The sequence below is a fragment of the Dromaius novaehollandiae genome, chromosome 3 (assembly GCF_036370855.1).
Source record: "Dromaius novaehollandiae isolate bDroNov1 chromosome 3, bDroNov1.hap1, whole genome shotgun sequence".
NCBI lineage: Eukaryota > Metazoa > Chordata > Aves > Casuariiformes > Dromaiidae > Dromaius > Dromaius novaehollandiae.
In genome coordinates, this window is record NC_088100.1 from 62,343,823 (window position 1) to 62,358,515 (window position 14,693).

General features: G+C 40.3%; 1 protein-coding gene across 3 annotated transcripts; it reads right to left on the bottom strand.

Moving 5' to 3' along the window:
• Positions 1-4,080: 4,080 nt before the first annotated feature.
• Positions 4,081-13,650, bottom strand: LOC112995765 (pantetheine hydrolase VNN2-like). Of its 3 annotated transcripts, none has more exons than XM_026120973.2 (8): positions 13,504-13,650; positions 12,537-12,768; positions 12,303-12,433; positions 11,711-11,903; positions 10,405-10,696; positions 9,065-9,438; positions 8,605-8,775; positions 4,081-7,183 (listed from the first exon to the last, which is right to left on the bottom strand). In XM_026120973.2, the coding sequence occupies exons 2-8, from the start codon at positions 12,747-12,749 to the stop codon at positions 7,064-7,066; spliced, it is 1,494 nt and encodes a 497-aa protein (XP_025976758.2). In that variant the 5' UTR covers positions 12,750-12,768; positions 13,504-13,650; the 3' UTR covers positions 4,081-7,063. The 3 variants fall into 3 exon arrangements, with proteins under 3 accessions (XP_025976758.2, XP_025976766.2, XP_025976747.2); XM_026120981.2 differs by having other exon boundaries at positions 9,065-9,249; positions 12,537-12,777; positions 13,504-13,643; XM_026120962.2 differs by having other exon boundaries at positions 12,537-12,777; positions 13,504-13,643.
• Between the last annotated feature and the right edge of the window lie 1,043 nt (positions 13,651-14,693).

The window sequence follows — 14,693 nt, forward strand, 5'->3', positions numbered from 1 at the left end:
GGTATAGCTAAATGACATCTGTTATGAAAAGCACTACACATGTATTTTTACCCACACCTCCCAAAGCTTTCTATCTTTCAGTCTAGCTACCAGGAAGTCCATCACTTTCCATTAATGGCCACGTTAAAAGCTTGCTTTTCCCTCTTATATCTCAGTGCCAGACATATTTGATTTCTACTTGGGCAAGCATAATTCTTCTTTCAAACAGTAAGTTTCCATGGATAAATTATAATATGCTTTCACAATTTGGTTTTGTTACCTATTGCAGCCAACTCTGCATCAGAACATCTTTGAGAAAAGTGGAGATGGCAACTACTAACCAAGTAAGGATTGGGAGGAAAACAAGGGTTTGCACATTTGGAGCAATCTTTGTACAGTTTTAATCTGCAGCTGAATGACAAACCAAGAAACTGGGAATTTTACAGATCCAGGTTACCTAACTTGTGCTGGGGTGGGAATCAGGCAGATCATTGTCTCTTAGTCAAGTGGTTTGAGAGCTTCAGTGCAGGGTGCATAGAAAAAAACACAGAATCCAATTGTTTTAACTCACAAGTAAATATGGAACATCTCTGTCTCTGCAGATGCATGATCAGCAGATGTAAACTGATGTACCACAATTGATTTTAGGAGTAGCGTAGCAAATTCACTGCCTCCATTTCTCTCTATCAGACTTCAGTGAAAGTCAAGATGTCTGGTTCTTACTGAAGACAAAATGAAAAAAAAAGAAAAAAAGTGAGCACTTTAGGTTTTAAATAGCAGCACTTAGCACAGTAATAAATACTACATGGAAAACTTAGAAAGGTCTTTAATAGGTGTATGGGAGTATACCCTAGCAGTCTCTAAGTCATATAGCAATAAGAAAGGCCTAAAGTTCACTCTGCTTTTTTGTGCTCAACTTAATGAAGCTGATGCTAAAACATTATAACTGATTATTACTGCCATAGGCAGTGCGCATATATGTATATTACACCTGAGGTAGCAACAGACATTTTTCTTACCACAGGATCTAGAAAACTGAGAGAATTAGGATTTCAGCTCCAGATATGAGCCTCATATCCCAATAGAGGGTTCCAAAATGACATGCGCTGCTGAATCTCTTAGCAAATAATAGCCCTCACACAAACAATTAATATTCAGATTCTTGTCAAGTTTTAGCTCTTCACTAATGCTTACAATTTCTCAAAACATCAGCATATTTTTCATAGAAAGACACTGCACTTTTTTACAGTAATTTTCCTTGTTGAAATCTAAATCTAAAATGAGGTATTTGAAAGCTAACATGTTCCATACAATGGAATACTTTCCCTTTTTTCTCTACCTTTTCCTGATGTGTTTTAGTTATAACCAAATCATTTTTGTCAGTTCTGTGTCATAGTTTCCCTTTTAATAGATTGTATCATAAACTTCAGCATGCACAATAACAGATTGTTCTAATTTTAATACTGTCTCATAAAAACTGGTAGCACACTGTACAGGATTAGCAGTGTTCAGTCTCTGACAATTATTCTCTGCCTTTTCATCACTTTTAAGGAATCCCCAAACTGTAACTGAACAGTCCTTTTTAGGGTCTACAAAAAGCAAACTCAAATGTCTGGAAAACCCTGCAAGGTGAGTTGCAGAGTAGAGAAATAACCATTCTATAAAACCAGACCTTAATGTTTACATGTCTTTTGACTTTGAGAAATTCAAGTATCTCCTGTAATCCTAACACTCATTTAGCAGATGAGGTGAATAATCAAAAACTTCTGTTACATAAGTCATAATTAGATCTTGAAGGGTATCTCTAAAGTACTCTGTTATATTTTGCGGTACATGAGCTGAGCAACGAACTATATGCGAATACTTAGTCTCTCTCTCTCTCTTTTTTCCCTCCAGAGGACTGTATTTCCAAAAGAGTACCTATTTTTTACATTAAAAAATGTTACTGTTGCCTACATTTCTTGGTGCTGACACCATATATCCTAACACCATCGCAGCTACCAGACTATGAGATCATAAAAATTAACATTAACATTAGAAGCAGCAAATGATAATGGATAGGCAAAGTTAAAATCATGTAGTCACAATGCATTTCTCAAACTGTGTATACTTCTAGTGTCAGTTTACAGCTGCCATGAGATTAACTGAACAGACAAGGAAGTATTCTGCTTATAACTGTATAGCAATGAGTAGCTGCCAGAAACATTTTAGTACTTTCACAAATCGAGGCTCCAAGTGCTTCTGCTAATTTTTCAATTGTTTCCTAAACTGAAAGAGAAATTAATATATTGCTGTCAATATATTGAGCTTCTGTCTGACCAAGACTGATCATTTCTAGCTATGGCTGATCCGTAGCTAGTCAACACTGGGTAATGCTGTTATGCTCCTCTCTGGCTTCTGTAGGAGGCACTGTTTGTCTACTGTAACAATTTTTGAGAGGTTCATTTTTAGAAGGTATGCTGGAATTATATCCCTGTTTGGCTCCATGATGTCTGACAGTCCATCACAAGCCACTGAGAAGCATTCGTGTATCAGCTGTAGCCTCATAATAATTACTGCTATCTTTATTGATCTATTCAAATTATTTCTTAATTCGTTCAGAAAAAGCCAAGCCTACTCTTTCTCAGGTTTTCTGCCCTGACAATGGACAGCGACATTGCAAACGCTATCTGGACTAGGTGGAGTTACAATTCAGTTCTTGGTTAATTCAAAATGTACGAATTCTTCAGCTCAAACTCAGATCATGGTCTCTCTGCCTATTCATCACCCACTATATCTGTACTGATTCTGCATACCTAGGAACAGTGTCCCATACTGTCAGCAATTCACCTATGATAACAGGAGTTGTACAGAAACATTTAGCGTTGTATTACTGTGGCTAAGAATTGCACAGTCTCTGACTGCACCTGGCTTTTCCTTGTTATTTAACGGAAACTGGACGTTATGAGGGCTAAAATCTTCATACAAAGACAGGGCTGTGGTGTTCTGTTCTCTTAAAAGGAATCAGCTTATTACGATTCTCTGTAACTCTATTTTTGCTCAGGGTCTAAGACCTCTTTGCTTTAATTCAATGAAGACAATAAAATGTGTTAAATTTTACTCAAAGCTGAAGTTTCCTCAAAGTTATGACCAGTCTTAGTCAAGTCAGCCATAAGGTTTGGATCACACTTGTTTTAATGTACTATTTTTCTACCTTCATCTAAACCGTTAGCCTTTTATCAATAAAATCTGTTAAGGACTTGTTTTAAAGAATTGCTTTCTTTCTGTGTGATCACAGACACCATGGACAGGTGGGTCTTGTTTGCTCTGCACAGCATTCAAGGTATAAGAAAGAAATATTGACAAGTGAAGAACAAACTTTTCCAGTTCAGAAAAGGATGAGGTTCATTAGGACATCATCTGGAGCAGCTGTTGGGGTGGAGCTATTAAGATGAATTTCGTATAATTTAATCTGATTCTTCTCCTCCTGTCCCCTGGTTCTTTCAGAAACTCAAATTCTTTTCCCTGAGAAAAATATAGGAAGGGTGTTTGGAGGGTGGGAGCAAAAGATCAGTTAGAATTCCCTCTTTTCTATCTCCACTTAGTAGGTAGAAAACTAAATGCATAGTTGGCCAGCTTTCTTAAGAGTTCAGCAGAAGCTATTCTACATGAATGTGATTTTCATCATCTTTGTCTGCTTCCCCATTCTGAATGTTTCAGTAATTTGCATCATTCAAAAATGGTCTCTATTATAAAAGCTCACATTTCCTAGAGCCTAACTGTGTCTAATCACTGTGACCACCAAAGTCCTCAGTTGGAGATCTTGTATCTGGTTGGAGTTTCCACTTCCACAGATCCCTCACCCAGAAGCAGGATCCAGGGTTTTTGCTCATTAATACAATGGAACTATTGTGACACAATTGCAAAAAAAAAAAAAAAAAAAAAAAAACATGGTCCACATAACTGTGCTCTTTACTTGATTAAATTCTTGTTTTATCATCAGAAACAGGAAAGTGATTAAAAAAACTCCTCAGTGGTCCATTCTATGGAACCCTCATTATCTTCTCAGTGAGGGAACACCTGTACAGCAAATCTTGGAAACTACAGGTCAGCTCTTCTTCAAATCTACAGGTCAGCTGTTCTTCAAATCTGGTTTCAGTGTCTTCTTCAAAGCTGTCTTCTACATCCCTAATGGATGAGGTTTGAGGGTCCTTTCCTGATGCCTTTCAAAAGGCTTGGAAAAGTCCACTCATAGTTGGCAATACCCAACTCTACAAACTCTACTTCGGTACTGATGTTACCAGCAGTTCCTTGCACACATTGAAATCCTGAGCTGTTAGATCACTTTTTCTCTCTTAATACAATTCTGTTTCTAATAAGCCCAGTCATAAAATAACATTCATTTTTCACATAACCTGACCTGTGTTGCCCCTTTTACTATATCCTACAAGTTACTTACTAGCAATATCAGCTGTATTGTACCTATTTCCAACTCTGACTGCCAAAGAGAGTCAATTCTGCATGTGTCTGAGAAGATACCATACTTCAGAAATCCCAGCAGGAGATGTGTGAGAGATTTCATGTTCAGTTATCACAGCCTAAACAGTGATAAGGGAGCAGAATATGGCATAAAATATACCCTTGAATAAAAACAAAATATTTATTAAAAACTGATTACTTCTCCAAAGGTCCTATTTTCATTATAACTAGCTCAGGAGCTTGAATAAACTCACCGACTCCATCTTTACAGATGTTTTATGTATGCTTAATCTGACATGAGAAAGATAAACCTAGTTATAATGGACTGAATGTCTAGAATTCTGTTCACACCAGGTCTGCTGACTATATCGCTCTGCAGCTTCAGAAAGATACTTATGAATTGCATGTGCATTTGAGGTTGCATGAAATTCTGAGGTTTTAAGAATACCAGCAACCTACAATGCAATTTTTTGTTTTGAGAGTGCCACTAATGCGTCTGTAAGGTATGTCTTTCTAAAATGTCCCCAGATTCTTCTTTTTTTGTGGATTAGCATGTAAAGCTGTAGACGCCAATCAGTGAAAAAAGATTTTAATGCCTACAAGTGATTTGACTGTGACAAAAAAAACCAAAAGTCAAATTATACTTGCATGCAGTAGCTGTTTCTCCTTTTTCTTATGAGCAACGCTAGGCAAGGCACATTCTACCTAAATTGCAACCAGGTGGGAGATGGAGGCAAGGGACAATGTGGGACAAGGAGGTACACACACTGGTTACACTCCCTCCCTCCCTCATTCCCTCGAGTTTTCAGCTCCTGGAGCACCTCTCTTGTGAGAAGGCCCCAGGAAGAGCAGTCGTCCCTCCACAAGTGGAGTTGTTTTCTGACCTCCATCCTAACCCACTGGAGCCAAGGCCTGAACTTCCTCAGACGGGGAGTGATCGTGACTGGGACAGAAAGGCATAGAGACCTGCTTTAGTGTAGAGATGAAAAAAATCAGGGCTCAGGGACAACTGGGAGAATTATGTTTTTAAGTTAATTTTTTTAAAGATTTTAAGATCTTTTTCAGTACTTTTTCAGTTCAAATGTCAGAGTAGCCTTTGCTCTTTACAGAGCTGCTGTGAGGCCATGCCTGCTCCTTTACTGCTCTTGGGCCATATGGCTGACTGAGCAGCATGTGGAGGAAGGATGGAAAAGTACTGCAGGCTGCTGGACTGTTCCCAGAGCAAAGTTTTCATCTGCTCGCCTTCAGAGATGCTTTTCACCATACATGCATGCCTTGGTGCTGATGCCAGTGCAAACCAATGGGCCTACATGGTCAGCAGGATGACATTGCAGAGACCTTAACAACCAGTGTGCTCATTCTTGTTTGCCCTTCCCAGACTGTTGCCTCTTATGCATGGGACAAGGGGCTGCTGGGGTGTACCAAACTGGCCCTGAAAAGCAGGGATCACCTCTCAGCCTTCAGTGTGGCTCTCTGCTTCTTGAAATTCTGCCGCCCCTACTCATTAGACACCTTAGTAATTCCACCAGTGGACCATAATCTCTCTTGCCCCAAACCTCCTCTCTTTGGTGAAAGGCTATTCTGGGTCACAACCACAAGTCAGGTGAGATAAGGGTGAGATGCTGGACAAGCCAGAAGCAGTCATGACCTCTAAGCCTTGCATGTCTTGAATAATTGCTCCTAAGTGGTACAATCTCTCCTCTGAATACAAGCTCAACTGTTCTGTTGTCCAGGATAAAGCAAGTCCTAGAAAGAGTCTCCAAAGTTGCTTGTTGAGAAGCAGCAGCACAGGGAAAATAGAAATCACGTGATTTCAACTAATTCTGGATAGCTTATGTTGGTGTGCTTGGGTGGGAAGCCACAGAGTGTTTCTAATGTGCCACACTGGGCACAGCTCAGTGTTAAACAGACACAAAAGACCATGGGATAAGCACTGAGCCAAGGACTACTCCAAGGGATATATGGTGCAAATGAGGCTTATTTGCTGCAGAACAGGGCAGACACAAACCAGGCTCAGCCGGACTCAGACCCTCTGTGGGTAATGGAGAACCACTTCCTCTCTCTAAGGTTTCACCTAAAACCATTTCAAATCTGCTTTTCTTTTCAGGGTACAGTCCCTCGGTCAGAATGGGGCCAAGGCCCATAGAGTATTAGGAAGGCCCTACTGCTGTGTAAGGCTGAGGAACACAGACTCTAAGTGCTTATACAGCCTGAAAACCAGTCAAGCAGGAGTACAAGGGGTAGAAAGGCTCCTTCAGGGAAGATTTTCATTGCAGCAAATTGGAAAACTCCACATTTCACTGTCAGCTTTCTGACCAGCATGACCCTGGTGACCTACAGTGTATCTTTGGAAAAAAAAGATTTGGAAATCTTTGGGAAAAGATTTCACATGACAAAGCATCCCTACACTATTAAAAAATAATTACACTGGCTCAAGCACTGTTAAAAAATGTGTACCATTGTTATATGTACACAAAAGACAGTAATCACATTGCTTTCTCCTAAGTAAACTCAACTATAAGGTTGTAGAACAGGAATGACACAGAGTAACAGCCAGAGCTCATGGCAAGATGGCTTAGGGTAGCAAATTCTTATCCTGTGTATGGTGACTGTTGAAAAATGGGAGTTATGGGGAGGTTCGCAGTGGATGCGGTAGGTCCTTTTCATAATGCCTTCCAAAAAGGGTCACTGTTAAGAGCGGTTTTGACGAGCTGTGCTTACTTTTCAATCGTCCATCACGTAGCACCTGGTTGAAAAAAGAAAGAATGGTACTAATATTCCACTAACAGAGCAGCAATATCACATGATACAGAAAGAATAGGCTTTACAAGTTAAATATTCTGATGCAGCACTTCAGTGTCAAAGACAATCGTGAGAATAAAACAAACCAGAATTCTCTCTGAATCATGCATAGAAATGCTCTTGCAGTTAAGTCACTAAAACAGAGCTCAGAAAATTCTAAGTATCGTTTGCAGCTCTGCCATGGCTTTCCCACATTTCCTTGGACCTGAAGTTCTTTAAAACTTCTTCCAGCTCCATATCTGTAAGGAAGATCATTTTCTCTGCCTCATAAGAAGTGATAACAGCAGATTTGTTAAGTTTTTATCAGTTACTCACACAGGGCCATGCAGGTTATATATCTATCTCTGTATCTCTGTATAGAGATATACATATAGAACAGCAATTTTAAATCTTCTTTGATTTGTAGATTCCTAAACATTTTCCATGTGGAAGTACAGACAATTTCAGTCTACTGGCCATATGCTGCTTTTCTAAGTTACTTTTTACCGATCAATTTGAAATCACTATTGTAGAGAGACTACATATATCTGCAACTTTTAAGAGCCTTTGTGACAATCAATAAGCATGCATTTGGTAAGAAAATATAAAATATTTTTAATTAAACCATGATCACATTATGGCATACCTGATAATCCTTTGATGTATATGTTTTTACAAAAGTCCCATTTGAAACAAATATATAGTATGAGCTATGTATGTATAGTATGTATGTATGTATAGTATGACTTTTTCCATTCTCTACCTTACAAAAAAATCACCCCTGCTTAAAACTCTTCAAGCCTCATTTCACTGTCTTTGTTATCTCTTCTAGGCTCTTAAAGAGCTCTTTCAAATCAACTAACATTTTATCTCGCCTCTTAGATAAACTAAGCCTTATGACTGAAAACACTTTTTGGCAAAAATATTTAATGAAGTTTCAAGTTAAAAAAAAAATTATAAACCCTACAAAAACCTCACACCCCCCCCCTTTTTTTGCATAGGATATCTGCCCTTATGCCTGATACTCAGTAGCAATTTTTCTTGCTTGGGCAACTACATTACTCAGAGTATTTGATTTCTTTGTCTCCTAAACAAAAACTTTTAGAAAATAGTTCCTTGAAAGCTAATATTTATGGATTTGGGATCTGAAGTGGGAATGCATATTTGCTAGGGAAAACACTCAAGAGATTCTCAACCTCAGCATTTACATCTTTCCTCAATAAGGACGAACTCAATCCATACATTTAGATGTCCTCTTGAATTATGGTCCCTAGAGTCAAAGAAAGTAGTTCTTGGATTTGTTTGACTCTGTTGCTGCGTCAGTTACCGTTTCCTTGCCAAGACCCAGAGAATCTAACGTGGGACAGCTCGAGAGCATCCCATTACCTCAAATTCCCCAGGGGCCAGCTGAACCCCGCTGTATAGGACTTCTGGAAAGACGTAGTTAGTGCCAAACGTGCCACTCAGGGAGAACATGTCAAACTTGGTCTGGGCAGTCTCCACGGGCTGCCCACAGCTTTTCAGGTCTGTGCTTTTACACTTCAGCAGCGTGCATATCTGTGGGGGAGAGGATACAGAAAAGCTACTTACCTCTCGGCTTTAAGCAACCAGGAGCTAGATTTGATAGTGCGAAAAGCTCTCATGATGAAGGAATGAACAAGTGTTTTTGGAATGATTCTTTCATTTAGGCCACAAGGACCCTTGTGTGCACACTGGATTGAAAAGACTTCTCATCATTTTCCTCAAAAATAAATTAAAATTCAATGCATTCACTAATTGAATTTTGGTGTCTTAGCAGTCACCAGGAAAATATATATCCCACACTCACTCCCATTGAACAAGTTACCTGCCAATAATATTTTATGAGAGAACCATGAAGACCATCAAATGCACCCAGTACATAAACTTCATCTTTACTCTTGTCTGACATCCTGTAGATCAAATGACAGCAGAGGTCTCTCTGGCAAACAGTGTAATTTCCTCCTTTGCGCGTGAGTTCACTGAAAGTGAATATATCACGTCGAACAGCTCCTGTAAAAGTGTTTTTTCCCTCTGGAAGTTTTTTGATGCTTGTGGCATACGAGCTCCAGTTGACAGCAAGAGGGTACATAGGAGAAAGGTGGGGGCGTGAGCTCAGCTCTGCTATTAGGAGACAACCCTTCTCTGTTTCTGTGTCATAATGATATGCTATGGGGCCATCTGGTGTAAATATCCCACTCCCTGTAAATAACACACAAAACATTATGACGCAGATTTGTGGAAACATTGTGTACGCATTGGGAGCTGTGTAAGCTTTTTAACATGTAAATTTGAAAATATTTTAAATCAACACATTAAAATGTGCCTCCAACTTTATTTTAGAAGAATTTTTAAATGTCAGAACCACCAAAATCAAGTTATGTGCTTCACTGGATTTTGAAACTGAAAGCCTTTAAAACGTAATATGAGACAAAATCCTGGTTTTTTTTTTAACTTAGATTATTTCTATCCAAAATTAGTACTCCATAAGTGTCATATTTGCCAAAGAAAGAAATCATGGGGATAATTACATTTCATAGAAAGAAACCTAGAGCTTTGGCCTAAACTCAACTCGATGTGCTTAGAAATAGAACAGACGAAAATATTCCCTTGTGGCTTTCACTTATGCTTCAGGTAAGAATTACAGATTACAGATGCAGCTACAACAATGGTGTCTCAGTTTCTAGAAAAAAATGGCAGTAAATATCTATTTAGATCAACCCAAAACATAAGTATCTCTAACTTTTCAACAGCAACGAAAAAAAAGAAAATGTTTTGCTCAGTACAAAATAAGAATCCTCCTTTTGTTTTCAGGTTATTAAATTCTGTTTAGGACATTTGTTTTCTCTCTTTAGTTGTTAATTGATTTTTAAACAAAAAAAATCTGCTTCAAAGTGAGAGGCTGAAAATTTAAGTGAAACTTTCTGCCATTTTGAAAAAAAAATCAGTTTTAAAATATCAGAATGCAATGTCTTGACCTTTCTAACTACATCTCTCCTAGAAGGTTCAGCATTTTCTTGCCTGAAGCTATTTACTAAATTCAATACAATATCAAGAATATTTTAGTCTTCTCAATTTTTCAGAGACTTCACTATTTGTAAAACATTTTTGCCTGCTTCTGGATCCAGTACCATTAAGGTAATTTCCCTTTTCCTAAATGCAACTCACCTGTCATTGCCAAGCCAACGTTGTGTGTATTTGCTGAAAGTAAATTGACACCCATGCCCATAGCCCAGGCAGAGTGAAATTCAACAGCAGTCAAAAAAGGCAAGACATTCATCCAAGCAGTCGGGAACAACACAGTGTCCACCTGTAAATCTCTCACCAGGACCACCGCAGGGTCATGGAAAAGTATGTCGAAGCAAGTGAAGATGCCAAACTTCCCAAAGGGTGTCTCAAAAGTGACCGTCTCTGGCTCTTTAGGGAAATTAAACTGAGTTTCTCCTCTAAAGAGGTTATACTGTAGGCCAAGAAAATGACATACTAGAATTAAAAATAAGGCAAGATTACAAATAGCTACTTTTGTGTCTAAAACTGCCTTAAAGCAGAATTCAGGTTCTGTATCTCAAATAGTCACTCAAATCTCCTTTGTAGCCACTGGAGATCTCCTGAAATGGCTCAGCAGAGACAGCAAATCAAAGTTAGTAAAACCCACATCCCCGAAGCCCCCTAAATTTAAGTAACAAACCCAGAAGTTGCAGGTGCACTTTGGTGTACGGGATATGGCACCTGCTTACACCACACTTAGTGCTACAAGCTGAATGAGCATCACTTAAATTTGGTGTAAGTACCCTGAGGGGGCCGAGCTAGTGATGCCCACTGGGATGGCAGCCTGGACGCATACCAGCACCTGGCGTCCCGCGGCTGCGAGTCCCACAATTCCTTTGTGACGAAATGCGAGTGCTGGCAGTGCCGTCTGGGTGAACTCCCTCTGAGGCTCCTCGGACAGACAACACCAGCGCTGTGCAGCCAAGCAGTCCTGACCGCTGGGCAGAGAGACCCTCAAGCATCAGCACCTGTGTCTTGGATAGTTCCTACAGCAAAACTCTGCAACGCCATGTGCCTTCATCCTTGCTGCCTTCTGGAAATGTCCAGCCAGTTTTAGCTCCTGAACTCTGCCCAGACATCACCTGGGAAAGTGCCGGCTAAAACCATGACGAGGACCCTGCTAACCATTTACGTGTGTGGAAAGCTGTGTGCCTTTTCAGTTAGCTATCATAACTGTAGACTTTAGTGTTTTGTATATATCAGACATGCACTCTGCAGCTGAGGTGCTCCTGAGAATCATGACTGATAGACTGTGTTCTTGCCTGTTTTTCCTTCTGGACACAAGGTCCTTGCATTGGATCATTCTAGATTGGTTGTCACTCTACAGTTATATAAAATTATTGTATCAAACTACTGAAACTGGTGCCAGAGAGATGAAAAGTACACAGATAATCAGTAACAGGTTGATGCCAAAGCCCATCCTTACCTTGTGGTAACGAGCCACCAATTTCCCTTCTGAGTCAAAGACAACATCAGTATTGTACTGATAGCGACCATCACTGGGGCAGCTGAGGTCACTGGAGTTACACAACTTCTTATCCCCAATGTTTGCCACCACATAGATAGAGTTATTCCTGGCCAGGCAGCTGAGTCGTTCCTGCACTGGAGCAGGAGCAAATCTAATGCATTTTTGATGAAAGAAGAACCAAAAAATTTTGAAATTTAATTATGGATGTGGAAGAAAATCATTCAAAATTATTACTTCAGTAACTGTATGTCACGTTTTAAACACATTACATGTTCTTACACATTTTAAAAATGATGATTTTGCCTAAAGTTTCCTTCTTTTCCTCCCTTTCCTCCTTTTCCAGTTTTTAAAAGTGAGGCTGCCTTAATGTTTTTTACCTTGAATATGCCCATTTAATTGAGAGTTCATTGTAATGAGTTTCATTTATAAAGTACTTGGGATTTTTAAAAGATTAAAAGAAATTAGCAGTTCTTACACATTTATTGAGAACAGCTCACTTCTCTGTGAGACCCCAGTTTGAAGCCGCATAAATCACTGCAGAAGGACTCACCTTTTGGGATCAGTGCAGGGAATCCAGTTCACCTCTGGATCAGGAATATCCTCCAGGTAGGGGTAGATGGCTTCTCTGGTGAAACGCCAGCCATAAATGCCGTCTTCAGGAGTCACAATGATGTGGGCACCCTGGCAGGACAGGCTCCGTTAAGAGTTCACCAGTACCCGGCTAACCAGGAGAATCAGCAGAAGGGAAAATACAAACCGACAGTGCTAACAGTACAGCGAGTACCTGCCGGGCGGCTTCCTTGATGGCCCCTTCCAAGATGTCCATGTTTTTGTTCATCAGTGCCAACGCATCGCCAGGAGAGGGAGGCTCATCAGAGTGTGCTGGCAGGATCACCGAGTGCTCGTACACAGCTGCAGTGAAGCTGTCCCGGGCAACGGCCTGGAGCACTGAGAGGGCAAAAAGTGTGCCCTGCGCCAGAGGCCGGAAAGCGAGCATGGCTGGTGCCTTGTACTCCCTAGGAAAGCTCCCAGTCATAGAGAAATAGTGAAAAGGGAGGATACACATTAAAAGGGGTAAAATTTAACTTAAAGAAAGGAGAGACAATGTGCTGATCTGTTAAAGCATTACCTTGGAATCAACATCTGTGATGCCAAACAGGAAGCACACTACACTGTAAGGATGTCACAACTCAAGACACTTGAAAACTGGCAACTTAAATAGGCAGTCACAAGACTGCTGGCAATGCCAAGAGTGGTTGTGCCAGTAAAGGCAGACAACTGGCACGAAGTGCAGCCCTCATGCTTCAGAGTGTAGATTATACCTTTTCTATTTATGAGACACATGGACCTGTGTCACTGATGAGTTAGGAGTGATGCACTTCACTCGTAAGAGAGAAGCAGCAATATGTTTTATTGTGGTAAGACAGTGGTTTAACAAAGTTCAATTGTAAATAAGAGAATGATTTAATGAGAGTCGAAAGCAAGGTTCACTCAGTTATTTATTGTGTAGAGGACAGTGTCAGATAAAAGTGTGCAAAGGAGACCCTCCTGTTGAGTCACGAGGTTCAGAATGGACCCCCCTTTCTTTCCAAACTCCTTCTCAGAGGGGTCTGGGTGTGGCTGGATCCAATCTCAGTCCCAGGCTTAGTCAATGGTTTAAGACTAAAGGATTATGTGCACAATTAATCAGAGATACAACTTAGCAAAGTTTTTCAAAGTTTTCCAAATTTCAGCATGCTTTCATCACTTACCGAGGATCTGTCGTGGGTAAGGAATCTCTCAACCTCAAGGAGTAACCTTAAGAGGCATCCCTGCTCAAGAGGAGTTTCTGCAACGCAGCCCACTGCTATGCAGGAGAGCTCAATGGGCTTTGGGCTGCCCCCTATTTATGCGGGGGAGATGATATTGACTCATATTTGCATACTAAATGGGTTTTAGTTGGCATGTGCTCAATTGGCCCTTGCCTATGTGCTGTTTACAGAGAGGTCAGGTTGGGGGAGGGGGAGAAGCATCGGGGGGAAGGAGCACACCGTCACAACCTGCCTTGCCTCTTTCCTTTGGCCAATAACTTATTATACTTGCAGCAATTTCCCTAAGTGTCCTCCCTCACACGTTCATAATACGATTTACACTAACCCTTGAACTGCATTAATCTTTATGTCTAGACCAGAAATATTTATCTGCTTTGTGAAAATGAATTCAATCTAATTTTTTAGTATTTTTTGATATGAAAAGCAAAATTTGCACAGTGACTGTTTTGCAAATAGCACGCTACTACTATAGTCTCCATTTTTTCATAAAAGATCCACTGTTAGAACTGTATCTCTGATCTTGCATTATCTCTGTGAGGGTAAACTAACATAACCTGGCTGATGATATTTACTGTTCAATAAGAAATCAAGGAAAATATTTCTCATCTTGACAATATCTTCCTCTTTACTGTGTAATTTCACCCTGAAATCTTATTTTGTTTTGAAGGCATCCTGAGGAGAAACAGATATTTCAGTGTCCTCCGATAAGATGACATTGTGCTCATAGACGGCTGCAATGTAGCTGTCCAGGGCGCAGGCCTCAAGAACAGACAGGATAAAAACCGTAGCAGAGGCATGAGCTTAGAAAGCTCCATATTTGAAGTCTGGAAGTTGCTCAAAAGAAGGATGGGGCAAGCAAAGACAAGTGGCTTTAATAGGGAAACTCTTGCACAAAACTGGCAATTCCCCACAGTGCCAGAAAGCTGACACCAAGTTACACAATCACCATGTCCAGAAAGCCTCAGGGCATCAAGGGCAGGAGATCTGCAAATATTGAGCAATTTTGCTTTACAGCACAGGCAGAGCAGTCACCACTGTGTGCAGCTGAAGAAACACGTCACCTGCCAGATTTAAGAACGATCCAGGCGTGGATACAGGACCAAAGCAATATGGGAATTGCTACAGGGAAG